At 37.5% G+C, this 26,878-nt stretch overlaps 3 protein-coding genes and 1 long non-coding RNA gene across 4 annotated transcripts in view; 1 reads left to right on the top strand and 3 right to left on the bottom strand.

Moving 5' to 3' along the window:
- Positions 1 to 26,878, bottom strand: part of LOC115632145 (synaptotagmin-5) — a 66,644-nt gene that overhangs the window by 29,677 nt on the left and 10,089 nt on the right. The gene's annotated exons all lie outside the window — the stretch shown is intronic.
- Positions 20,673 to 21,582, bottom strand: LOC115632146 (26S proteasome non-ATPase regulatory subunit 8). The gene has a single exon (XM_030529165.1). It carries the CDS (start codon positions 21,518 to 21,520, stop codon positions 20,732 to 20,734), a length of 789 nt encoding a protein of 262 aa, XP_030385025.1. The 5' UTR covers positions 21,521 to 21,582; the 3' UTR covers positions 20,673 to 20,731.
- On the bottom strand, positions 23,231 to 24,190 carry LOC115632596 (GS homeobox 1). The gene has a single exon (XM_030529821.1). It carries the CDS (start codon positions 24,188 to 24,190, stop codon positions 23,231 to 23,233), a length of 960 nt encoding a protein of 319 aa, XP_030385681.1.
- Positions 25,587 to 26,168, top strand: LOC115632149. Its single transcript, XR_003996271.1, has 4 exons — positions 25,587 to 25,621; positions 25,685 to 25,843; positions 25,903 to 25,985; positions 26,049 to 26,168. It is a non-coding gene; the product is annotated as an uncharacterized LOC115632149 (long non-coding RNA).

The following is a 26,878-nucleotide window of genomic DNA, read 5'->3' on the forward strand; positions in this document are numbered from 1 at the left end:
ATTCATTTTAATATCAAACACTGAAAACATACACAAGAAAACATTAGAAAATATTTTTAAGGATCGTATAATTAGAATAAATCTAGTCGATCGAGTACCTAAAATCTAATGATGTTACAGTTGTGTTCCGTTCGTTTCTCTTTTTTCTTACTTAGCCACGTTCGAGTTCATTTGAGTTTTCTTTCGGCTATTTTAGTCATTTAAAATATGTAAATATGTAATTCAAGGGGAATTTCACGGACGCTACTGTTTGCCACAAATTATTATTATTCTGAAAAGTGATAATAAATTTCTCGACTCATTCAATTGAACTTCATAAACAATTTAAGTAAACAATGAATAAATACTGAACGTTGTGAGCACAATTAATGCCAGAGAAAACGATGAAATTGGATTACTCTGATTCCTGATGGAATCAATTACATTGACCTTTTGTTCCAGCTTTGTCTCATTAGCACCTCTTCTATGGAATATTTTCTTCATGCGTTTAATTGTGAATCTCACGTCACTCCCACTATTGATTTATTTTTTGTCTCGCTTCATTGTTACGCATTTTTCGTGCTGCATGGAATGGACATTCTCGAATTGCAATATTCCTTTCATTTGCATATGTGGGTGGGAGGGACGGTGGGATTCGTTTCGTGCTCCAATCTATCTTAATTACATTTGCATATTGCAACGACCATAAACACATTAAGTGTGGCCACGTTCAGATTCAGATCCAGTCCGACTCCACAAGCACGGCCCAGTAAACAGAGTGCATAAGAGCGAGTGCCTTGTTTATTGTTTATTTATTGCATTTTTAATTAACTGCACTTTATGCGTCCTTTATCCGCAGTATTTGCGGCCTGTTTATCTGACCAGAAATGTGCAAATTTGAAAATACCGCCTAACTAATGATACTAATGACACGTACATAGTACTTGTGTGGCCTTGTGGCCGCCTCAACATATGCCCTCAGTCTGGGCTCCTTAATCAAATCGAGCAACCAACAAGTTTAGCAAACCAGGCAAAATGTGCACCGGAAATCAAGTAAACTAATTTAGCTCTACACTAACAGCAATCATTTGAATAAATCATGCCATACACACACACACACATGCACACACTTTTACGCACACAAAAGCTGCTCCGCACTGGCACCAGCGAGCGTACTATAGAGCGGAAATACAGTGGCCAAGCAACCACAGAATGGCAGGGTAGTGGGATGGCAGACTATTCTGGCAACGCCAGTAGCATTGGAAGCGACGGCATCAGAGCCAGGCTAATGCAATCAGGGCATATGCAATTCTCATGCCCATATGAGCAGAGCTCCAAGTGGCAAACCGATGCCGACAAAATTCATACCAGATTGTAAAGCCACTAAAAAGCGAATTTCCAGGAAATCACAAACCGCCTTTATTGAGTAACTTTGTTTCAGGGAAACAAATCAGATATACTACCAATATTATACAACGCGTATTTGTGATTTCCATGAAAAATCATACATTATCTCACGAGTCCACAAATTGCAGTGCTCTTGCTTGAGGTTTTATAGTTGCAAAATAATTTCAAGAGAAACTTACTGGAGTCATCAGACAGTTTCTGACGACACTGATTTAAATAATAAGTATAAGTATTTTTGCATTAGACTCGAATGTTTGCTACAAAAGGTTCACAAATACTTTGATACTGGCCTGGTATTTAAAGAGATGTCAGCTTACATGCAATACATATATTTGTTTTAAATATTGTAGTTAAATGGCTTCTTCTTCTTCTTGTAATATATGAGAAATATTTCTGGCAAATGTTAATTTATTTATGTTCATAGCAAATGATCTATATGTTAGCGAGTAAGAGATGTTGAACGGCTTTGTAAATATTTATAAACATTTAAAATAACAAAATGCAATGTTCTATTAGATTATTAAGTAAAACAACATCTTGTCACATCGTAATTATTAAAGGCGCACTGATTTTGACTCGAATATGTATAATTTTTAGCAAAACCAGATTCGAGTCAAAATCAATTTCCAATTTGAAATAGCTGGTTTTCTAAGGATTTAAATATTAATATAAATGAAACATTTTTATTTATTCAAAATTCAAAAACTATGATTTATATTATTATATAATATTATAGAATAAAATGAAGATATTTAATAATGCAACTTTATAATGTCAACTTAAAAGATAAGAAAGAAAGAAAGAAACATGAGCTGCTAAAGCAGTACATTCTTTGATTTTTGTTAAATTAAAATTTTCAACACCTTCTTGGGGTTTGCCGCTTAAAAAATGGAAACGTAAATTTATGAAAGATATTAATTATTATGCTTTATATATTATTTCCTAAAATCTTTTAATTTAGCTCCACTTTTTGCATCCAACAAAAGATTTTAAATACTTGTAATTCAAGCAATCACTTACTTATAATCGAAAACGTCGGGGTAGGCAGATGAAATCGTTTTATAAAACTTCCAAGAGTGTTCACACACACCAAAATATCGTACAGTTTTGAATAAATGATCTATCTATGCACTTTTGTGAGTAAACAGTAATAAGATTGATTTTTGTTTAAGACAGATTCAGAATTGCATGTGTAATACCTCATATTTGAAATTTCCGATGGGATAGAACTATTTTGTCACCTCGCCTTTTATTGGCATATTTCTAAATATGCCAAATAGTAGCTAAAATTCAAAATACTTGTAACAAAAAACTTCGTTCTCTCACTCGAGCTACTTGAATGAATGACATTCATCATAGGACAGCTTGCCTGTAGATAGCCAGCAGCAGTGAAAGCATTTGGCCATGTTTGTCATTGCATTTCTATGCAATTTGATGGCAAATTGAAATTTACGAGTGCCTCTTCAATGTGTAAAGAAGCCGACTATCCAGCAGATTTCACAATTCCAGAAAGAAAACACAGTCTGGGGAACAACAACAGTTGCAGCTGCTCATCCGACTCACAATCGACTCACGAGGATCGCCAGCTCCTGCCACCGATTGTTGTTGCTCATGCTTACTTGTATCTCTAATTGTGACAAATTGTGGCAGCCTGGAATGGCGCGTGTGTGCCAAACTCCTCAGCTCACTGCTTCTCGCTCTCTTCGACAACAGTGTGTGTGTTGTTATCCACAAATGCTGACATATTTTTCTATTACACACTGTTTGGCCCGCTGTCATCGAGTCGGTAAAATATGAGTAATTTATACACTTTGCCCAGGCAGTGCTCTCTGGCCATTATGAAGGCTGTCATGAGGGTCTTTAATGTCATAAATGCGATTGCCTAACTTAAAGCTATGGCCTAAACAGCAACAGCAATAGCAACAACAATGAACAGATAGCCCCAAACAGACATGTTGACGACACGGCACGGCACGGCACGGCAGTGGGGCAAGCACTTCTGATGGCGTCAAAAAGCAAAATGTCTGCGCATCGTTCCTGTTTCAAGGAAAACAGCAAACGCCGTCGGGCGACCGACCTTGTCAGCCTCCGCGTCAGCGTCAACATCAATATGGTGGAGCCTAGAGTCGTTGTGTGTGAGCACACGCTTGATTCGTTATCTATATATAATTATATTAACTCTGTTTTTTGCTGCCATCGCTGTTGCGTGGGCTCACAAAAAACTCTTCGCTTCTAAAGGGAACAATTTCGTAAATACAAGTATTGAGTTGCTCTCACAAAACCGCCTCACTTCAGTTTTGTAGATACAAGTATTGAGTTACACTCACAAAACCAAAACTCAAGGACCCACCAAAAGCATAAGCTCTACATTTTCTGAGCTACTACAAATATTATACATACGTGTAGCTGTATGTAAGGTTCAATCTATTCTGATGAGATTTTGAATTGTTTAATAAAAATATATGCATTTTTGGAAATTAATCTAAATAATGTAGCTACTTTTCTCATACTATAAGTTCTTAGGAAAAGAAGTAGAAAAACAATTGGACTAGAGGTGTGGTCAGACACGCAGATGATTGATTTATTACTAAAATATACCTTTCCCATTCTTTTCGAATGCTTACTTGTTAAATAACACAAATCTTGGCCCACAAACTCGCCTAATCTGTGATGACAGGTTTTCCTCTTGCATAGCATTATTATTGCTTCTTGTCTAAAATAAAATTGTCTCATTAATTATTTTTCTCTGTTAGCCGTCGCCTCACCAGGTGTTGCATTTATATATTTCTTAACTATTTGAAAAGCTTAAACTATTTAAATTTATTTATTCCGCATAAGAATGAATATTTTTTCTACAAAGAATTTTAAGAAAACATTGGCATTTCAAAAATAAAGTGCTCAGTAGAATTTTTAAACAAATAGAAGCGAACGTATTATTATGTTCTATTATAAATTAAAACAATTCTTTTCCTTTCTATTATAATTATTGTTCAAACGTGCATTTCGTAGAGCAGTATTTTATTTTAAAGTTGTTGCTCGTTTGTTATATAAAGCGGTATTAGAAATTGAATAATCAACCAACTCATAAATAGTTAATTTCTGGCTTAAAACAAACATGTTCGTAGATGGTATTTAGCCACAAATAATAACTTTTAGCAGAATAAAATAAAATTAAAAAATAACATGAAATCAATAATTCATCAACCAAAGCTCATGATTTAGTCGAAAGAAAGTTTAATATTACATATAGAAAAAAAAAGCAAATAAAGTAACGCAACATACAAAATGGGGTCCAAATAATGAAATATGGATTCAAGTATTTTGTCCAGTTCTTGCGACAGAAAGGGAGAAAAAATGTTACTGCATTGAAATGAGGCTTTCAGGGAAACATCAAAACCCTGGCCAATTAACCCTAACAGCTTGTGCCCGTTTCCAGGCCGTTGACAATTTAAGGACAGACTGGTCCATGAGAGGCCCACATGCAAATTGAACACAGCCTGACTGGTTGGTTCACTGGCTGACTGGCTGACTGGCGTCCTGACGACCTGGCGACCTTTGGCGTATTCAGGACTACGATTACGGTTTCAATTTAGCTGAAAGCCTGCCTACCTGCTGCTGGGACTGTGGCATAAGTGCTGCAATCCAAGCGACTAGAAAATAAAAAATGAAAAATAAAAACAACTTTAGCAGTTTTTATGCGCCCTCTGCTCGCTGCTGACATTTGTGCAAACTGGCATTGTTGTACAATGTTGTGCAATATTGTACAATGTTGTGCAAGCGAAAGTATAGGCGAATTGTGCGATTGTGCGATTGTGCGATGAAGCAGAAGTAAATGAAAAGGCCAAGCAATCGACTCGAATTCAAATTAAAAGCTCATTCCCATTCATTGCTAACAAGAATAGGACAGGGGCCATGACAGATTGAAATCGACGCCCTCGATAAGGAATTTAATTGAAATTCCAGAAAGAAAATGATCAGAATTGCAATCGGAGAAATACATCAATGGATAGATGGCTTCCGCCTGCGCCAAGCAGGCCCCACCACACATTCTCATTCACATTTGTGACAACAACAACAACAACGACAACAACAGCGAGAACGGCGAGAAACCACATTAATTAATGCATAATTAACTCGACATTACCGCACCCCCATTCAATTTGTTCAATTTGCTTGCCAATTAACTTGAAACAAACAAGCCCCTATAAGTACAAATACACAGAGTACGCGTGTCAGACCCTCGGTCCAGCCTTCCTTCTTCTCTCGGTTTCTAATTTAAGCGAAAGACTGACGCGCTTTGCAAAACTCTTTTGCATATTTTGCCAACGACACTGACACTGCCAATGACTTCTCGCTCCCGAATACACTTTCCACACACACACACACACATATACCCAACAGACATGCTCGTATATAACTATATAGGTATATGTACTCGTAGAAGCTAACACTTAAGCAGTCGCTGCTGCTTCGACAGCAGCATTTACTCTGAAGCCAACCTGTGAATAACAAAATATGTACGAGCATATATACATATGTACATTAGTATGTATATAAAAGAGGTGTTGCACATAGAATCTGATATTGCGGCTGAGCTGAAAGAGACAATTGCGACGAGGCGACGAAGCAACAGTTTCAACACAGCGACCACCACGAAAGGAAAAGGAAAATCTATAACAAAAACCGTCTGCTTAAATGCATGCGGAAATGTTCGTCTCTTTCTCGAATTGCATTTGAAGTTCAATTTAATTTAATTTTTCTTTAATTTTTTTACACGCCACAACACTCGGCTACGCGCTACATACGCTTCAACGTTTTCTTGGAATTTTCATTAATTTGTGTATGTTGTTGTTTTTTGTATTTTTTTTTTTTTCTTTCTTTTTGTTTCTCCCTCTTTGAATTCACTTGGCGATTTGTGTGGCCATTTTGTAGGAATTGTGTTTCCGACACATTACGTTCTTCACATTAGGACGGCGCGCGTGCAACTGATTTTGAATTTGGTGGCTTGTCGCCACGCACAACAAGTTGCAAAATTCGAGTTTGCCCGTCCCAGGTCTCCCCCTGGATAATTCGTACATTTGTCCTTGCCGACAACGACAGCAACAGCGACGACGACGACGAGCACGAGGACGAGCACGACGACGACGACGATGATGATGATGATGATGATGATGAGCATGAGCATAAGGATGAGCTGAATATTGCCGAATGTTTGCTGCTCCACTGCCCGAAATTGTTGGCCGAGAGCTTTGTGGCATTGAATTTTCCGCCAGCTGTGCTTGTGTTTGTGTGTGTTGCTAAGTGTGTGCGCGTATGCGTGTGTGTGTGTGTAAGAATTTCGAAAGCTTTTTCGCAACTTGTTGCCTTGCGTGTTGGAGGCGACAAAAAAACAGCTGTTGCATACTTCTGGGCGCTGCTAGTCTCAAAGCATTCTTCCTCTATACAATATATATAGTGTATGTGTGCGCTGCCTTTGATGATGTGTATGCCCATAAATTATAATGAAGAAGTCGTCGTAGTAGAGTTCATTTTGTTGCTTATAGTACATGACTGGGACGTGTTGCTGGCAACATGCTTGTGTGTGCACAATGTGTAAGATATCCCTTAGATAATAACCCAATACATATCTCTTAAGTACCATCTTATCGATTAACTCGCTTTTATTTGACCTTCTTCTGTCACAGTCGCAGTCACAGTCAATGGATTTTTTGTTTGATTTCGGCAACCTTTGAGCTGTGTTTGAGGGACAAGCAAACGAACCATTTTCGACAATATTTAATTTTCTAGACCATTGAACCCTGCGCAACAAAGAGGAGCAGCAAATTGACAGGACTTTGCCAAACACATAAACCCACTCCGACTCAAGTCAGTCTGCAAATATGTACGTTCGAAAAAGCTCCAGCGAGTTAGATGAATGCTTTGGGAAGCTTTGCTTTTTTTTTTGCTGTTCGTTTTTGCTTAGAATGAAACCTGAGTGTGCGTGACTTCACCTTGAAAACACACACAATCAACTGTAACTGTGTTACTGTAACTGTATGTACACGTAAGTGTAAGGTTAGGGTGTGTATGAGCTGTCTGTGACCATATCTCTTAATATATACACACACACACACACACTCATACAAATGTATTTTACATCACAGCAGACATTACCTGGCAGTGTGCTTGATTTTTATTAAATTTCTGCCGCATTCTCTCTGGCCATGTCTTTCTGTATACTGTGTTCTGTGTACTGTATACTGTTCCTAATGATCCCCGCAACTGCTCAAATTCCCCAAAATGACCTTAATTGACGCTAGTTGCGCACGCAAATGCTACAGTTTTCATCGTTATTGCATACACCTTGGCTCCTTTGTTTACCTGTTTAGCTGTAGCTGTAGCTGTAGTTGTTGTTGTTGCGGGCTGGTCGGTCGGAAAAGCTGACATTGAGCAAGCGGCTGTATAAGTTTTTTATGCCTGCCGCCCTGCGCTGAGGCCAGTACATAAAACCATCCACATAATGTACATAACATGTATATATGTAGACAATAAGTATTCATGTATATGTATGTATGTACAAAGTGCAAAGTAATGCGCAGACAACTTCAGTATCAGCTCAGACATGTGAATAAATATATATTCTATATATTTAGTATAGTTGGTTTGCTTGCGCGCCCTTAGGTATGCAGCACTTCAGCATTGACAGCTTGTTGCTCATTGCATATGGGGTCTTACCTCTGTACCCCGTAGGGGATTGAGGCACGAAGGCACTCACATATACGTACATATCTAACTTTGTTTTCATCACCCTTTCATCTTTTTTCTTTTTTAAGCAACAAGTTGCTAATGTTAGCCAAGCACCAGAGAATCTAAAAACATAACTAAGCCCCCCGAGGGGAAGAGATGTGTCGATGGCGAGTACAGTGGGAGTACGATGGCATATTTTCTTATCCATTTGCAAATGCTTTCTTCTTTGTTTGTCTTGTTGTTGCGTTTTTACACATTTATCTCTTTTGTCGAGTTTTATTTAGATTCACATTTATATTTCCTATTGTCGCTTTCATGTTATTTGTTTTTTTTTTTTTTTAGCAATACATACATATGCTGAGCTTGGCTGTTCGTCGGTTTTCCATTGTCAGAGTATTAGTTGAAGCATTTACTTCATTTTTGTTATGATTTAAATATATGAGTTGAACATTTGCATTTCAACTCGAGGAAGTTGCCTAATAAGTTTTAGAAGATATTCAATCTATAAGCTAATAAAAATAAATTTCAATTAAATTAAAATACTTCTATTTAACAGAAATAGAAATGAGTATTTCGAGTATTATGCCCTGATTATAATCTTTATACTTTTTACTCTCAAGTGAGCTCTCTCTCCCCTCACTATAATCGTATATTTTGAGCTAGGGGCACAGCTTGCCTTATAAACCTTCCCCCACCGCGTCAGTGATTCTACACTAATGAGCTTTTAATTATATTTAACTATTATTATTTAAGTATTTTCATTTTAATTTATTATTATTTAAATTTTATTATACTGGTTTTTGATTTTTGATTGCTTTTTCTTCATATCCCAGTTCTTTTTTGTTAGGTCTGATAACGTACTGACTATTCTCTGCTGTGAATCGAGGCATCATAAAATTCCCCCACCGATTCCAATTCATTATTCGATATTTTTGTAATTTCTATAGGCTTTTTAATGGTTTAGTTTTATTTTGCATTCTCGATTGTCCTCTATTCTATTTAATTCTCTATTGATTTGATTTTTTTTCATCGACAGCTTTGTTTGTCGGTAAAGTAAATAAAATAAAATAAAAACACAATGCAAACTTTATAAAATGTTAATAATTTGTTTGCTTCTTTAATTTTCTTTATTATATATTTTATACTTTTTCTCCTAAAAGTTGACATTCTAAATTCACGAATGCTTAAAATGCTTTATACAAAGCACACACCCGCACCTACATGAATACAGACAAGTGTGTAATGTAGGCCTCTCTATATGGGAATATCTATATACGTGTGTGTGTGTGTGTGTGTGTATGTGTGTTGGCAACAGTTTTGTGTTGTTTTAAGCTCTTTATATAATTGAAATCAAAACACGTGCCACTCAATGGGGCTATCGGGTATGCTGTAAATTCAGTTCAAGTTGTAATTTATTTATTTTTGATTCCTGTGTTGTCAATGCTTTATGGCAACCTGGATGCGTACGCATGTAAATATTTGAATATTTCGAGTCGAGTGGAAGACACGTGTTTCAAATTCAATGGTTGTAGGAAGTACAAGAAGTAAAATATGTATGTAGGCCAGCTAAAACAAACTTTAAAACAAAGAGCACGTCAAGGCAAACAAGACGGTTAAAAAGTTAAATGTAATGTTTTTGCTAATGGCATATCTTAAGCATTACACGTACTATATACATATTTTTACGGTAGATTGGTTCTAGAAAAAGTCGTGTAAAAATAAAACTGTGTAAAAAAAGACATTGATCATATGTTATTTTAAAACGTGCTAAATGGAATAATGTCGTGTAACCATATATAAAATTTGTAATTTTAAAACCGTGTATAAAAATGACCGTGTAAAAACAGAATTAGGGGTAATACAAATATCATTCAATTGATTTGTAATCAAACCAAGCACAATGAGTTAATACTTGTATTGGAGTTTTGATATTTAATGAAGTATACTAGAAAGCAAAAACCTATCCCTGTATTTGTGAACTTCAATGATTGACTTTGTGTTTTTTTATGATTTTATAATTTACAAGAAATTTCGTGTATATAGATCTAAAAAATAGAATATAGATAAATCAAAATGAAATGCAATCGAACCAAAACGCCTATGATTGCAATTTAAAATTGGACCTAAAACAAGATTTTTATTCCAAGTACCTGAGTGCAAAATTCTTCACATTTTTCAGGACTCCAAGCACTTAGTTGAGGAATGCTACGCACTCAAGCACGCGCCCCTAGGTTTTTGGCCCCAAAACATATGCTGCGGCATATGCAGCAAAATAATTACAATTACTCACACACAGACACATGAGGAGCTATCCTCCTCCATATGTACATGTACGTAGGGCGGTCTATGCTACAATTGTTGGTTGGCTAGTTGGTTGGACCAGCTGTCGCCTTTAACTGCGACTCCAGTGGCGCAAATTGCTGCATAACGTAACGACAAAAGTCATTGGGAATCGGGGCGGAAGAAACAGGCGCCACTCGTCGACTGGCGCCAACAAGATTAGTCTGTGCTCCTGCACCATTAACGAGGCTCCGTCGCTGCGTTCAGTGTTACGCCACACTACGGCTCCTCGTTACGAGCCAGAACAGTGGTCCATCTTGCTGCTTAATCGAAGAACGAACTACACAAGTACTTTCCCTGTAGCTACACATTGCTCGACAATATGGCATTGCTGAAGCCCCCTTTTTAATTTCTGTTCCGACATTATGGCGTAACGAACGAAAGCTTTAGGCTATGGTCAGACGCAAGCCCTGACGACTTAAAGTGCGTTTCTCGGTAACGTCAGCTTTAAAAACACTCTGTATATATATGTGTTTAGTTTATTGGATTTCAGTCAAAAAACAATAACAGTGGTGTACAGCAAGAAAAATCTTTTAAAGATCTCAAATTAGCATGCAATTTGTTGCTTTGTTTGAACAACAAGCTCCTAACAACAACTACATAACAATGATTAGCAATTACACAGGTAAGCTAATTAGTTAATTGCTTTCATCATGCAATTAAAATGTTGATTAAATAATTCACGATGCATTTAAAAAATAACTTATGCATATGAGCAATGAAAAAACTCCAACAAATCCAACTCAATTCCAACGCAAGGGCCCACCCCTGCCCCTGCCCCCCTGTGTACGCCCTTGGATGTTATTTTATTATTTAAGTATTTTAATTCTATCTTTTATTGCTATATTTTTTCATCTACACTTCTGTTTTGATAGGTCTACTAACGTATCTGACTACTCTCTGCTGTGAATCGGGGCATAGCTGGCCGTTTGGCAAATAAAATTCCCCCACCGTGTCGGATTCGTTATTAGATATTTTCGTCATTTTTATAGGCTTTTTGATTTCTTTAGTTTTGCCTATTTTAAGTTCTTTATTGTATTGTACATCGACTGCACTGTTTGTCGATGGAAATAAATCAATAAATAAATAAAAAAAATGGTACAATAATTTTGCATTCAAATATTAAAAGTTTCAAAATAATATATAAAATATATAAAAAGTCGTCTTAGAACCGACACGCTGAATTGATCTGAGCTCGCCTAAACATGAGTTTAGAATATTTTATATTACAAGTATAACACTAATATTTATAAACCAACAAAAAAGCAATCATTAGATAAAAGTAACCTTTTTTGAAATAGCAATAAGGTATATTTGATTGATATTTTAATATATAATTCTATTATTTAAGCAGATCATAACGAATTACATAAATTAATGATTTTGGTTTTGGTTCATAATTCAGTTCAAGCTTGCACAGCTTTAAATATAAAATATTATGAACAAAGGCTTCGAAATTGATGTCACAAATACTTAAGAGCTCTTCACATTTATATGATGTGTATTGCTACTTGTTCCCAAATAATTTTTCAAGCATATTTTCAACACAACCCTCAACCATTTTAAAAAGCACTTCTTGGAGAAACTTATCCAACGATTACTGCGTTTTCCTCGCATTGCTTAACTTACCTTCTGTTTCCTGACAAGTCAAATAAATTAAGTTATGTAGCAGTGGCTTTTTTAATTTTTTGCCGAGTCTGTATTGAAACTTTGGATTTCCACTGGTCAAGATGCTCTCGAGTCAAGTCTGTTGAAGTTTATAGACGAGTTCTACTGAAATCGTCAAGCTTTGTAATGAACTCTGTAGCAAGTTCATTTAACGCTCACAGAAGGGGCTTTTGTGTTTGCTCTCCTCCCAGCATTTTACAGCGCAAAATTAATGAAAATCATTGGAAATGCCAACAAAAACAAAAAAAAAAGCGAAGCAGACGATAATCAAGGGACCCAAGAACCGAACAGTGGCTTTGGTTGCCTTCTTCTTGTTGTTGTTGGTGCTATCGGCGACTGTATTAAATGAAAATGTTACTAAAATTTAATTTGCTGTAAAAGGCAGTAAAACAAAGCGTGGTAATCAAACTCCAATAAGTAAAGGACGACCACGAACAGTAATAACAGCAAGGATGCTTATCAACCGCACACACACACACAACTACGAGTACGTACATACGTATACTATATAGAAGAAATCCACGAGTTTGGGGTGGGGTGGGGGCGGCCTCAGTGTAAGCTTTAAAAACTTAATAAAGTTGATTTTTATGGGGTAATTAAAGAGAGATTGCATCGCTGGGAAATGCGAAAAGCAAGGTTGCCTTCAATCTGCAAGTACACACATATTGCGAACGCCAGCTCCACACCTGCCTGACCCCAGAGGAAACTCCCGAACTTGCGTGACATGTGGTCATATGAGAACGCATTCGCAACTGGGGACCATACCGAGATTGCTCGGCGTGATTACGGCCAAAAATATGAAAATAATGTGCGCCACAAATGGCTGAAGTCAATGTGTGTTACATACACAACTGCCTTCAGGCGTAACATTCGGTCTCGCACACGCACATACATACGAGGTCTGTTCAACGGAATAGGTGAATGCTGAATTTTGAATTTTCGCGAGATGTGTACATTCGATTATCGATATTTTTACAGCCTGTACCCAAAAGGTAAAAGGCCAAGAGCGTAGGCAGGGGAGGGCAAAATTGTTCCATACAAAGTCGACCACACGTTCATTATTATAACGCACTATTTCGTTTAGTTTTATGCTAATGTATGTAACACCCTGAAGGAGGCGTTGTAGACCCCACAAAGTGTATACATATATTATTGATCAGTATGAGAAGACGAGTAAATATAGCCATGTCCAAAAATCTCAGCAAGTACAACAGCTAGAATAACCAAACTTGGTAAGCAGATCACGTTTGTTTATTTTTTCTCGCAATTCATGTTTTTTCCATAACTCCCGTAATTCTTTGAATTTTGAAAAATTTGGTAACTAAATCTCGTTATTGATTATGTGTCCGTATGCCAAATTTCATCATGATAGGTCAATTATGAAGAAAGTTATAAGGTAATTACAAAAAATCGAGTATGCAATTTTTCTTGTATTTTTTTTATAGATTATAATAACCAAATTTAAAGGTGATCGGTGAAAAAATTCTGAATTTTTAAACAAACTTTGGAGCTCGTTTCCCCCCTTTAGAGCTCGAATTATCCAACTTCCTAGCTCTTGCTGTTTGGACTGTGGGCTGTTCACGCGGTTTTCTTTGTGCGCCAACATTTTTTTTACAGGAAAACTCCGAAAAAAGGCCGCTCAAGTCTAGCGTTCCTTTCTCCTTTTTGTTATGTTGGTACTGGCATTAACAGGTAATTTATATTTATTTATAAATAAAATCTTAAAAAAAAAAAAATTCAAAATTCTCCTTTTCTTTCGAACAGACCTCGTACATATGTGGCGAGTTGGCACGACAGTCAGCTCCGGAATATTGTAATAATTATTCACTTTTTCACTTTTGTTCCACTGGCAGTTACCCTACCGTGCCATTTCGTTGTAATTCTTTGTAAGTTAAACATAATTCATGAACGCGAGTTTCCTCGGAAATGTTGCCACACAAGTGTATAGTATTTATATGTATGTAACAGTATTTATATATTTCATCATATAATCCCATCACATGATATGCAAATATGGCCACCCAAGTTAATTATATATAAAAACTCATTAATATACCGTTTGCTCCGTCCAAAGGAAAGCAGAACACAACAACAACAGCAACAACAACGACCAAACAAAAGCCGCACATTAGCACCACAAAGTATGCCTCGGAAATTCATTTTCCTTAGCGCTGCTGACCAACACAGAAACACACACACTCGCACACATATACATACATACATACATAGATAGATAGAGAGAGAGATGGTAAAACACACACGTAGTTGTTAAGGTTCTGGTTTCAAGCCTTTACATATTCTACTACTTGTTACTTGGAATTATAATTCAGCGATTCTGTTTTCCCACAAACACACACACACACACACTGGAACAGATTATACTACAGCTCTGAGATGCTTTATCTGCTTTTAATTCAGGTTCAAGCAGCTCGTAATTGCATTTTAAAATGCCCTGAAGCATGCATTATAATTAGGCGACTCTACTTGTTTTGCCAATCACGCCCCTACTCTCTACGCTCATGTACTCGTATGTTCTCGAACAAGGACAATGCTAATAATGGACATTTATTTTGAATTACTCGTATATCGCATTTTAGGGATATAAAGGGTGTTTGTTTTGAATGATTCTACAGGGTTCTATTTGAAATTAATTCTGTTTCTAATGTTCGGCAAAATGTCTCTTTTTTTGTAGAGATTAATTTCATTTACTTAATATTTTAAATATACACAAGTTTGAATTACTATTTATAAATTAGAATACAAATTCTTAAAATATATTAAGTTTCAGCATCAATTCGACAAGCACAGAATGTGATTTATAAAGTCCGCCAAAAACTTCAACACATAATCAAATCCATATATATTTTAAAATAATATTTATTCTGTTGTTCGAATTAAAAGTTAAGGCATTTGAAATGTTGGCATTCATGAGACTCATTTATTTCAAGAAATCGAAGAAATTGGGTAAACGATTTATCTGTTTTTTTTATCTGTTTTTTTTTTTGGCAAATTTTTAGTTGTAGGTATCGCTTATGATTTTATAAAATAAGAAGAAAATAATAAATTGTTTGAAATCAACAATTCAAGTCTTAAAGATGTAATCAATAATATACAAATATTTAGATTTTCTGTGTTTTATCGACACTCTAAGATCGTACAATCTGACACTGAAAATATTTACTAACAAGAGCGTTAGAAAGTTTTGAGACCAACAAATAAATTGTAAATTGCAGTTTCTAAGTGTCTCCCAAAAACACTCCATTGTTGGATATTTTATAACTAGTTCCATAAGTCATTTGACAATTAACTACTTCCTTGTCTCACTCAACTTCAACATCTTTATATAAAATACTCGTATTTAATTGTATCAAGGTTCCGTGGAATGATATCAGATGCACAAACAGATCAAAAGGCACACATTCCCTGAAATCTGCGCAGCCTGTGGGGCTAAGTCTTCTGCATAGCAATGAATACTTTCAGCTTTTCTTCGAAATAATTGAATATCTTTGCTACAAACAGCAAAAGCATATCAAATAGCAAGCTTATAGCTGCATTATTAAGAAGCTTTTTTGTAGGGTAGCAGGTAAATGTGTATCCTTTTTACCTCAACTAACCCTACAATGGCTTCGCCGTGAAATTTCAAAATGTGCGCAAATTGTGAAAAAAGTGGCCAAGAAAAAGCTTTGACAAGCACAAAAGTTTCCCGAACAAGTTCCGACAAAAGCTTCACATGCCACATCCTAATAAGGACGAAAGTACGTACAGGACTCTGCAGCTTAAAAGCTCTTCGAAAAGGTTAAGGTGTTCAACTGCTGTTAGCCAAGTCCCCATCCAAGTGGCCTAAAAGTAACAATACGAATTAAATGCCAAACCTATGATTCCCACGAGAGTAATTCCAAAAAATTTGCCTGTGCACGCAAAAGGCACAAATTCAAATTAAACACTTGAGACCACAGCTCGTTGAACGACGGGCGGGCTCGAATCCATCGCAGAGAACAGGGAACTGAGCGGCGACAGACTGTCTGGACGATCGCAGACTGCACACCTGACACGAAACCCCGGCTCAGGTAGAGCCTCTCGCCTTTTTAGGGCATTTTCAGCGGAATTACAAACTGACTGACTGCAGCAACGCCTCGGCTAATGATCTTTTAACAAGGCGAGGGAATTTCCCACCCGGCACCAAACAATGTACAATTTAAGGTCCGCTCGGACAACTTGGTGGTGCAGTTTCATTCATAAGGAGCATGAGAAATTAGAAAAGAAGAAACCCCGCATGCGACTCTTCGTGCAACCTGAAGGCATCGATTTTCCGGAGAGAGCGCGTGAATGCACTTGAAAGTGAAGAGGTCCTGCACTTGAGTTGGCATTCATTCATGAAGTGTTTGTGCTTTCTGGTCAACAGACTCTCTACGCGGGAGTCTTCCAACCTGTGCACTGCTCTACGGGTGCTGAAGTAGACAAAAATGATGGGACATCTGGTCGAAGAGATTCAAGTCGGGCAGCATAGCGAGAGTTTGCAAAAATCGGCTCGACAACAGGAAATTAACTAATGTGATAGTACTGGTGGATTTTTATTGCAAAATGAACTACGTAATTATCTGGAAAGCGTCCAAATCTTATAAAGAAACTCTGAACAGACATTGAGAAACCGGACTTAATGTTACGTAAAATTATAAAAAATAAAAGTGTAAAATTCAACAGATGTCACCTAATTGGCACATTAAGCCATTCAGTTGATAATGACGGATACTACAGACATAAAAATCTTTAAAGAAATGTCTTATCTTGGCAAAAGGTTTTATCAAAAAAATTTTAATACCACATATATTCAAAAAGAACCTTTGTGTTTGAAATAATTGGTTCCCCAAAAAGCCTCAAATACTTATCAAATTTTCCGTTCATTATTGAATGAAATGAATCTTTGTGTACAAATCTATGCAAATATTATGACTACAAAATATTTATTTATTTAAACAAGTTTGTTCCCTTAAATATACATTAAAATTTAATATGCATTTAATATCAAACGGGTTGAAATTTTGTTCACAATCTCACGATTTTTCCAGCAAATGGTAGATAGATGAAGGTTAAGTTTCTTCGTTATACCAAAAACTTTTGTTTTGGAAACATTTGGGAAATGTGTTTTATAAAGCATTATAAGCAATTTACATTTAAAATTACGTGATTTTTGACAGTATTACCATCACTTAATTTTGCTTGAACACAAACGTTGCATTTTTGCTAAGTAAAAATATGGGAGCTAATTAAGATATGGGAGTTTTTCAGAATTGATCCGTTAAAGTAATGCACTCAGCCACATGCTCCCCGGATCTTGAATCCGTTAAAACAAGCTTTTGTATGTAGGTGTTAGATTAGTATTGTTGGTCTTAAAAATAGTGTTTTTTTTGAAAGAATGGAATCGACTACAGCATCTAAACTTATAGCACTCATCAAATCCATGAATAAAATATGTTTAACGTGGAAAGGATGTCGATGGTCAAAACAATTATTAAAGTTGTAAATGCCTTCTTTAAAATAAAAGTAATTACTGTTTATACCCTATACCCGTAGGGTAAAAAAGGCAGAAGCACCTCCGACCCCATACAGTATATATAATCTTAAGAGAGACTAGACGAATCGATCTAGACATGTCCGTCCGTCCGTCCGTCCGTCCGTCTGTCCATCTGTCTGGATGAACGCAAGCATCCAGATTCTCCTAGGTCCGAGAAAGGAAGAGTTTCTTTTATTTTTTGGAATTTCAGAATCGGACAGGCGTGATTACCGCATTAGCATTCATTTGCAAAACGATTTTGGAAATGAAATTTATTTGATCATCATTTTTAAAGCATTTCTGTTGTCTAAAATATGAATATGAATTCATATAGTTAGTACCAGCGGTAAAAAGAGTTTCAAAGTAGTTTCAATTGCCAGCAAAATCTGTCACACAGTAGTGTGTCGTCTGATAGATTTTGCCATGAGTTTGCACAACTCAGACAGGACATTGCAGAAGGACAAGATACCCATGTAGGTGTACTTGCCTCCTACCTGCAGCAGCACTTGAGACTCAAGAGTCGAGCTCTTCAGCTCAAGTGGGCGCACACTTGAAACACCAAGACTGCATAGGTGGATAACGATCGACATCGGGAGATTGTTTCGGACTACCTGAGCAAAAACAAAATTAGTTGCAGAACAGTCCATAGGAATTCCGTTTAAAACCGCCGACTGGGCCATAGAGACATGGTGACGGAGTCGGAGACAGAGACACAGAGACACAGAGACACAGAGGGGCGTAGGTGCAATTGCGTTTATTAGCACCGCACCCCTGGCATCGGGCACATCGCACATCGCTTTCAAATGTCCACAAAGGCCGTGCCATTCATTGAAGAATCGTTGTCAATTGTTTTTGAGTTTTTTCTTTCTCGTAATGCCCTCTGTTGAATGAGTGCGTGGATGAGTTTGTCGGGCAGGTTTGTTGCGCTTGATTCGTTTTGGGTTGGTCCCAACTGCAACTGAATACACTGATCGACCCGTACAGATACATATATGCCCACAACTCGTTGTTAATTTGTGCAAGCTAATGATAAGCATCGGAATTGGCGGCTTTTTATGATCCAGGCACGATTTTTGCAATATCACTTGTGCAATTCCTTCAAAGGTCGGGGATTTTCGCTCAATTTGCTCGTTAGTTTGACAGTTTTAAGTGTCGTGGGAAAAGGTGAATGAATCGCCGATCCAGAAATGATTAATAATGTTTCGCAAATGGCCGTGATTCAACAAATTTATGCCTCGCCCCTGACAACTTTGCGGTTGAGCAGACAGACCACACAATTCGATATGTATGTCAAAGGACATGCAGCTTGAAGGACATGACTGTTTGCTTTTTAATTTGAAGTAATATATTTTTTACTCACTATTTCAAGTTCAAACTAAAAAAATAAACTGACCTTTCACAGGCGTTTAGAATCATATTCTCGACTGAAAAATGTCTATCTGAATGGCTTATGTAATTAGCCTCATGCTTCAATCGACAATGAGCCGATTTAAGCCTGTAATGGAAACTGCAACTAATGAGTTAACCACCGCATTGCCGGACAGGATTATTTCAATAGCTTTTCTAAGGCGGCTTTTCATGAGGAGTGTCATCAGTTTCGACGTCTCTATCTTGAGTGTGTGGCGACAGCCTAACTCTTATGATATGGCATTATCTTCTCATAATACTACAAGTATATGAGGTATGATTCTGGCTTTTGGAATTTCAAACTTATACGTGTTACTAGACTGACTGGAAGTCTTCGGCCAGCGGGAAGTTAGTTGCTCTTGATGACGAATTTATAATACGCAGGCCGAATTGAATTTGTGTCGATTTCCTAAAACGTTTAACATTATTCTCTATTTTTAAAATCGGCTGAACGGGGAATATAATAAGGAAAAATAACAGTCATGACTGGCATTATAAAAATAAATTACGAATATCAAGTATGACAGGAGAAGCAATGCCCAAAACGAATGACGCGATTCCTTTAAAAGCATCAAATAGGCCAATCAAACGGAACTAATTTTTCAGCATTCCACTGATTAAATAAACAGATTTTGTGACAAATGCGTTTATTATATTTTTATTATAAATAATAATTGTTATTGCTTTGGACAAGATTTTTGAGAAACAGTTCAAATTACTTCCAGGCTTTAAAAAACTGTGCCGCAGTAGAAGTTGAATAGCTAGAGTATGCGGTTTAGGCTATTTTTGGAATCTCAATGTTTCCGAATCTCCTGATAAAAAATATAAAGAATGGGTACTAATCTACAAGGATAACTGCTATACAGAGAAATATACTCGTAAGCTATTTTTTCTTTAAGTTAACGTATTCTTTGTTAGTTCGGGCCCCATGGGGCACTATGTTATATTGTTCATATAACAATTATATTACTTGTATATAAGTTGTGTATGAAGATTCGATTTATGTCTATTTAAACTGAAAGCCTGCAGCATATCTTGCTGTGTCTAGCGTGCTATTCTTGCTTCTTATTTCACATTTGCTTTATTTTAGGTTCATACACCATATTTATTATTTATTTATTTATTAGTTATTTCATACACTATACTATTTTGCAAATCAGTTACAAACGACTGTCCATCGGCAGTCGCATCCATTGATGGGTTTAAAGTATAGCCATACGTTGAATAAAAGATACGTTGTTAAACAACTTTTTTCTAAACTATTTTTCAAATATCTTGCCATGAATATCTCCGCAACAGTGCGCATTAAATAAATATTTTTGGAAGCAACATATTTTTGGACATGCAAACGTACTTTCAAATTGCAGCCTAAAAGCCTACGAATAGCAATTCTATGGCTGTCTCATTGCCTTTGATCCTTTGGTCCGTACGCTGCTGCCTTCACTTGGAATTTGGCACGCCTGTCGACTTAGTTGCCTGGCGAACTCAATTTTTGCGGATTTTATGCGAACGAATTTTGCAGTGAAATGTGTGAAAATTAAATCTGACAAATTTCCGGTTCAACGCATCAAAAAATGTGCACAGATAACGAGGCTACATTTTCTGCCTGATGCGAATAGAAAAGACATTAGTTTTATTTCGCTCTGAAACAATTCAAACAATTTTCTCCAACTCATGGGCATAGGTTAAGGTATTCCCGGCAATTTCCTTGGCCGAGACCATCTCCTTGGGCTTGGTGTGCAATCCAATAAAGTTATAGTTTCCCTGATCGTCGAGTGGCCAGCTGCGTTTGTTGGCTATGGCAGCCACGTCAGCACCACCGGGCTTTAGGCCGAGACGCAGGGCCGCCTGCTTTGGCGACATCTTATCGTACGACTTCTCCATGCAGGATGCGATCTCGTCGCGAGCCGTGTTCACCAGCATGTCCATGAAGCTGGCATAGATGGCCGAGGGCATGGATCGCTTGGCCTGCAATATCTTGTTGTAGCGGCCCTCCATGTAATAGTTCTCCAAGGCCAGCACGGGCTGTATGAACGGATTCTCCAGCAGAAGAGCCGACGGCAGACGCTCCAGCTCAATGTGAAAGTCGGCGATACGATTGTGGGCCAGCATATAGAGCAGGTTCAGGCCCAGAAACTTGTACATCTGTGACGAGGCCTGCAGATACTTGTCATAGTCGTAGTAGTACATGTTCAATTGGGCCATATAGCGCTCAAAGGCAGCATAGTCCTTGACGGTGATGCTGTGTTCGACAGCAATCTCCAGCATGTCGCGGGACATGACCATCTGCTGCTGCGACTTGGGCTGCAGGGCCTCCTGGGGACTGGCGAAACCCACCCGCACCAGCTCCAGCTTCAACACGTCCAGCAGCTGACCGCACCGAGCCAGATTCGGGGCACGCTTCTCCCACTCGCTCTTTAGCTCCTTGTAGTAATGCGACATGGCAGAAGAGAAACGAAAAATTTATGAATAATTGTGTTTGGAAATTTGTTCACCAGCGCAGTCGATATATTGTCGCTTGCAATTGACAATTTTGTACGAAACGAGTCCATTTGACAAATAGAACAGGCTCCTGTCACTTGGTAACGAGTATTTATTGGGCTTTTAATAATTGGGGTATTCCGGCAACTGCTTAGGGTTTGTATTACGCACTAAATGTTCCTCAATTGGAAATCCGTAGACGGACCAAACATTTTAAAAAGTCGACAATTAAAATGCATTTTTGAAACTCCAATACACTGTAGAATATTTTGACATCAAACTTAATTCTGCAGATAAAACTACCACTCTAACCTGCGGGTGGGATTACTCATAGAAATTTGTGTGACCGTATTCGTCAGTCTGCAGAATTTGAACGGATATTTTGCTCGCAAAATTATAAATCAAAGTAGGTTGCACGCGTCCCACTAACACGAGGGATTCTGCTCAGGAACTATCGCGTAAATTTGCCGGCGTTTCTTTGTTTGTGGGAAGGAGGAGGAAGACAAAAGCTGACAGGTGATTTAGTCATTTTTTGTTACTTCTATTCCGATTAATATCCATCATGCTTGCATCGTAATCGATTTATCGATTTATGTCTATACAGCTGTTTCCTATTAATTTACAGTCAACTTTTTTAAATATTGCACTAAAATAATAAATGTGGAACAGGAAATTGTAGTACAACTTTTTTCTGAAATTAAGCGCATACTCGTAAACTTCACAAGAGAATGCAGCCAACAGTCAATCATACAAATCCTGTCTAGTTTTATTCTTTTATTAAGGAGAGTTTATTTGACAATGTCTTAATGTTTTAACTCAGTGTTATGTGTGCGGCGATCGTTAATAGTTATCAACTATATAATACTTTGAGTTGATTTTGATGAGACTTTACCATATAGCAAGGCATTACGGAAATCCAATAAATATTCGATTTCGTGCAAATGATATTACAATTGGACTGACGGCCAAATGGACGAACGGACATCAATAATGAAATCTTATTAAGCTGGCTTTGCTACAATTTTACATACCTTTCAGGTGTAGAAACAAAATATAAGTATACTCGGTAGCCAAAATATAAAACTAAATATATGTTTTGTATCATGTTTATAAAGTTTCCATTCCATAAAGTACATATATGGGCATATCGTTGATCGAATCCATGAGATGATTCGGATTATGAAAAAATGTTTATCCCATAAGGATCGGAATTATAATTTAGTTATAATTATAATCTAGTTAAAATATTGAAAGATCTTAGAATTGGTAAAGATTTACAAATATTCGTCAAAGAAAATCTAAGACAACTTGCTCGAGCCGCTGATGAGTTGGCCAATTATTTGTGTGGTGTTCCAGAGCTAATCATGAGTATTCTCGATGGGTCGTGCAAACTATTAACCAGTTGAGAAAAAGATACTAGCACCACAGAACAACAATTCCTTGAAAAGGACACCTAAACAGTGCAAACAGGTTCCTTTACCATTGACACATCAAGTTCTTGAGTGGTAAATCAAAAACTCTAAAAAGCGTTTTGAATAATAAGATCAGCGCTTTGTTTAATTCAACTAAAGTTTATTTGATGCTTTAAGGCTAGGTATAATTGCTCAACACTTAAGACTAATTGGCTGTACAGCTATCATACAATTTCGATTGGGAGAGAGCTGAGTAACTCTAGGCACTAGCTTTCACCTCACAGCATTTGTTATCCTGATGCTGCTGCTGCTGATCGGGCTTGCAGGCACAGTTTGGTGAGGCGAGCGGACTGCTGGAGTTCGCAGACATATTGAATAGAGTTGGACTCTCTGAGCCGCCCTTCTTCTGCTTGACGCGACGATTCTGGAACCAAATCTTCACCTGCTTCTCTGATAGACGCAGTCGGTTGGCAATCTCGATTCTGCGCAGGCGCGACAGATAAGCGTTCTGAGAGAACTCGCGCTCCAGCTCGAGCAGCTGCGTGCTGGTGAAGGCCGTCCGAATGCGTTTGCTCGAGTCCGCATAGTCGCTGATAAGGGGCGTGATGTCCACAGCTGGCTGGTTGGCTGTGTTCTGCGTCTTGATGGGTGAGCTGGCGGGGGAGCAGGAGGACTCGTGCTTGAAGCGTTTCAGTTGCGGCTCGTCGTGATTGTTGAAGTCCAACGAGGCACACGAGGAGGCTGAAGGCGAGGTGCAGAAGCTGCCGGGCTCGGGCAGAGGCAGGTTGTGCGCCCCACTGTACATGCTGGTGGGTGGCATCACCGGCAGTGGGAGCTGAGGGGCAGCGCTGGTGGCGTTTGCGGAGAGTGGTGGCGAAGGATAACAGTTGTCGAAGCTGCCGAAGCTGCTCGACTTGCGTTTGGGCGCAAATAGCTGGGCGTACGGATGATATAAGGATGCTTGGGGCTGCTGCAGGGCTGCGGCTGCAGCGGCGGCTGCCTGTTGTTGTTGCTGCTGTTGTTGTTGTATGCCCAGGGAGAAGAGGTAGCTGCCCACATAGCTGGCTGGATATGGCAGCATCGGGATATTCGGCAACATGGCTGCGGCAGCAACGGCGGCGGCAGCTGCGCTCGCAGCCGTGGGCGAACGTAGAGGCTCCTTTTTGCTATGCGGCGGCATATCGCTGAGCAGAGAGTCCATGAGAAAGGAGCGCGACATTTTTCAAATCGCAAAATATGTACTGGAAGTTAGTTGAGTTGGGCGAGCACTGAACACGATCGCTGTCAGAGTTGAACTGTTTGACAGACAAGCTGCGCCCTTCTCTTTATATAGACGGAGCTCTGGCAGGGGTTGTTCGCTCACCACCCCTGGACAACGGTTCTAGCTGTGGTGGTGCGAGTGTGAGCGGTGCAGTTGCCTCTCCTACCGCAACCTCATCTAATTTGAGGGTTGTTTGCTTGTTTTTCCTTAGCCATTAAGTCACCATTCACAGGCCGAGTCCTTCTAATGACAGCAACTGTTGCCATTCACGCTCCGCCCTTGCCTCAAAGATCCTTCACAATGGCAGGTAAGCGTGTGTTTGTGTCCATGGGCATACGACTAGTTTTTCAAAAGGTGGCCTGCCAACATAATGGCGCGAGCTGCGATTCCAAATGCGTTCCTGCATGGCAGCGTAAAACTTCCACATTCTCTAAAGGCTTATGAATTCGAACTTAATAGAACTTGAGTCGCAGTTTTTGAATTTAAATGAAGAGTGCTAGGAGTGAAGAAATATGAAATATAGATGCCGGTTTTTCATTCCATTTCCATTCATCACAGGATAAGCATTTTTATTTAATTATCAAACACAAGTCCAAGTCTATTAAAAAACACACATATTTAGTAAAACATCCAATTATGTTCTCTTCTAATTTAGGAAATTTATCATCAATTAGGAAGTATTTGTATAATAGAATACACTGATTATTTTACATGAAGTTAAAAACATATTTATGATATAAATTAGGCTTAGTTGTTGAAATTGAAACTTGAAAATTGCTGACCTGTTCTTACTCTGCATTCCTAACACAAAACAGTTTTTCGGTTTCTGAGTGGAAAGCAGTTCTTTTGTTTCAAATAATTTCGGAATATACTCAAACACAATTCGGTTAAAGAACAATAAAAAACCTACGTTTTAAATCATTTACCACAAATTGAAGAATTCGTGATATCTGCAAAAAGCCAAGCGAAACCTCATTTTTGAATCTTCAAAAATATAAAAGTACTAAAAAAGTGAATTCCTTGGTTTTAAAATGCAAACAAAAACATATAGATATTAAAAAAAAAAAAAAAACAATTATAAAATTTTATGATATCCATGACATTTTTTCAATTATGCTTCTGTCATGATATCATGGCTATAGGATATCGTGGTTCCATTTAGTTCAAATACCATAGAAAACAAATATCAGCCCATTAGTGTATCCAAAGGTCGTTTTAAAAGCAATTGTTCCAGAATAAATATACGATATACGTATCGAATAGTAACTGTTTCGCCTATTACAAGATATTTGCATTGATTTTATTTAAATAAATACACATCTCGTGGCATTGCATTCTAATTTGGTATTTTCGATTTGAAGATGGCACTGTACCTCCTTTTGCTCTTGAGTATTTCAATAAAATTGCAGTTTTGTTAAAATGAAATGATTTAATAATACATTTGCAATTTAGCTTCCACTGCCATCTCTTCGATTTCCGCAGATCACCATGATATTTGCAGCTATATTCGAAATCCCGTTTGTGGACACAATGGCATATGTTTTATGTCATTTGGTAATAAGTGCAGCCTTCGAAAGGACAACAGCAAGCTAAAAGAATCAGGAAAGCCAGGTGGGCAACCAATAAATTCATTAAAGTGTACAGAGTTTATTTGATTTTCTTTTTTCAAGAATACAAAATTTCCCACGAGGGATTCTGTAAATCTAAGGACAGTCCAAACTGTCAAAAAAAAAAAAACTAGTGGGCGTCCAAAGTAATATTTTTTTATTGATTACACTTATTGCACTTTTGAAATTGCAATTTCTTCCTTTCTCAGGATCTGACTATTCCTAGGATACGGTTGGTATAGTACGTGAAAATTTTCACATTTTATTCTAAAAACAGTTGTTTAGGTTTATTGGGACAGTTAGTAATATTTATAAATATTTATAAATTTAAGGTTTGCTAAATTGTTTTTTTGTTTATCGAGCATGAAGCATATTAAATATATTTTTAAAGTTGTGGAGTGTCGAATTAAACGGTAATTATTTAGGCCGGTAGCATAAATTTATGAAGAATCTGCTGAAGCTGTCGAGATGAGGAACATAAGGAAACAAATCAAGTGATCCACCGCCGAAATGGAAAAGCTACAGTCGGGTGCTCTGACTTAAATGTTAAAATGTTTTTTTAAGGTTACATGCTTGTCTACAGATCAGAGTGAAGATCCTACGACCTCCCGGCTTGTACAAGGCCTATTTTTGGTTGATTGCGTTCCTTAAAAGAACGTCCAAAGTAATATTTGCATTTATTTATTTTGATGCTTTACCGATTTACTTCTTTCTTGGGGAAGCAAGAACATTAAATAAAATTTGAATAATAAATAAAGCATATTCAACCAAAAAAAAAGTCAGTGATATTTATAATTATTTCGATTAAAGATTCGGCAACTTGCTTTTTTTTATTACAGCATGAAGCATATTAAATAGATTTTTAAACTTGTGGAGCGTCAAATTCAAATTTGAAAGGTTTTCATTTAGAGCGTGCCACATACATTTATGAAGAGTGTGTAAATATAACTTAATCTAAGAATCATTTAATGGAACCAAGATTGCTGTTCTTTTCGGTAATGTAGAATAGTTATATAGGATGAAACACGAGAGGAATTCT

This window comes from Scaptodrosophila lebanonensis, unplaced genomic scaffold (assembly GCF_003285725.1).
Source record: "Scaptodrosophila lebanonensis strain 11010-0011.00,11010-0021.00 unplaced genomic scaffold, SlebRS2 tig00001415-arrow-pilon, whole genome shotgun sequence".
Classification (NCBI taxonomy): Eukaryota; Metazoa; Arthropoda; class Insecta; order Diptera; family Drosophilidae; genus Scaptodrosophila; species Scaptodrosophila lebanonensis.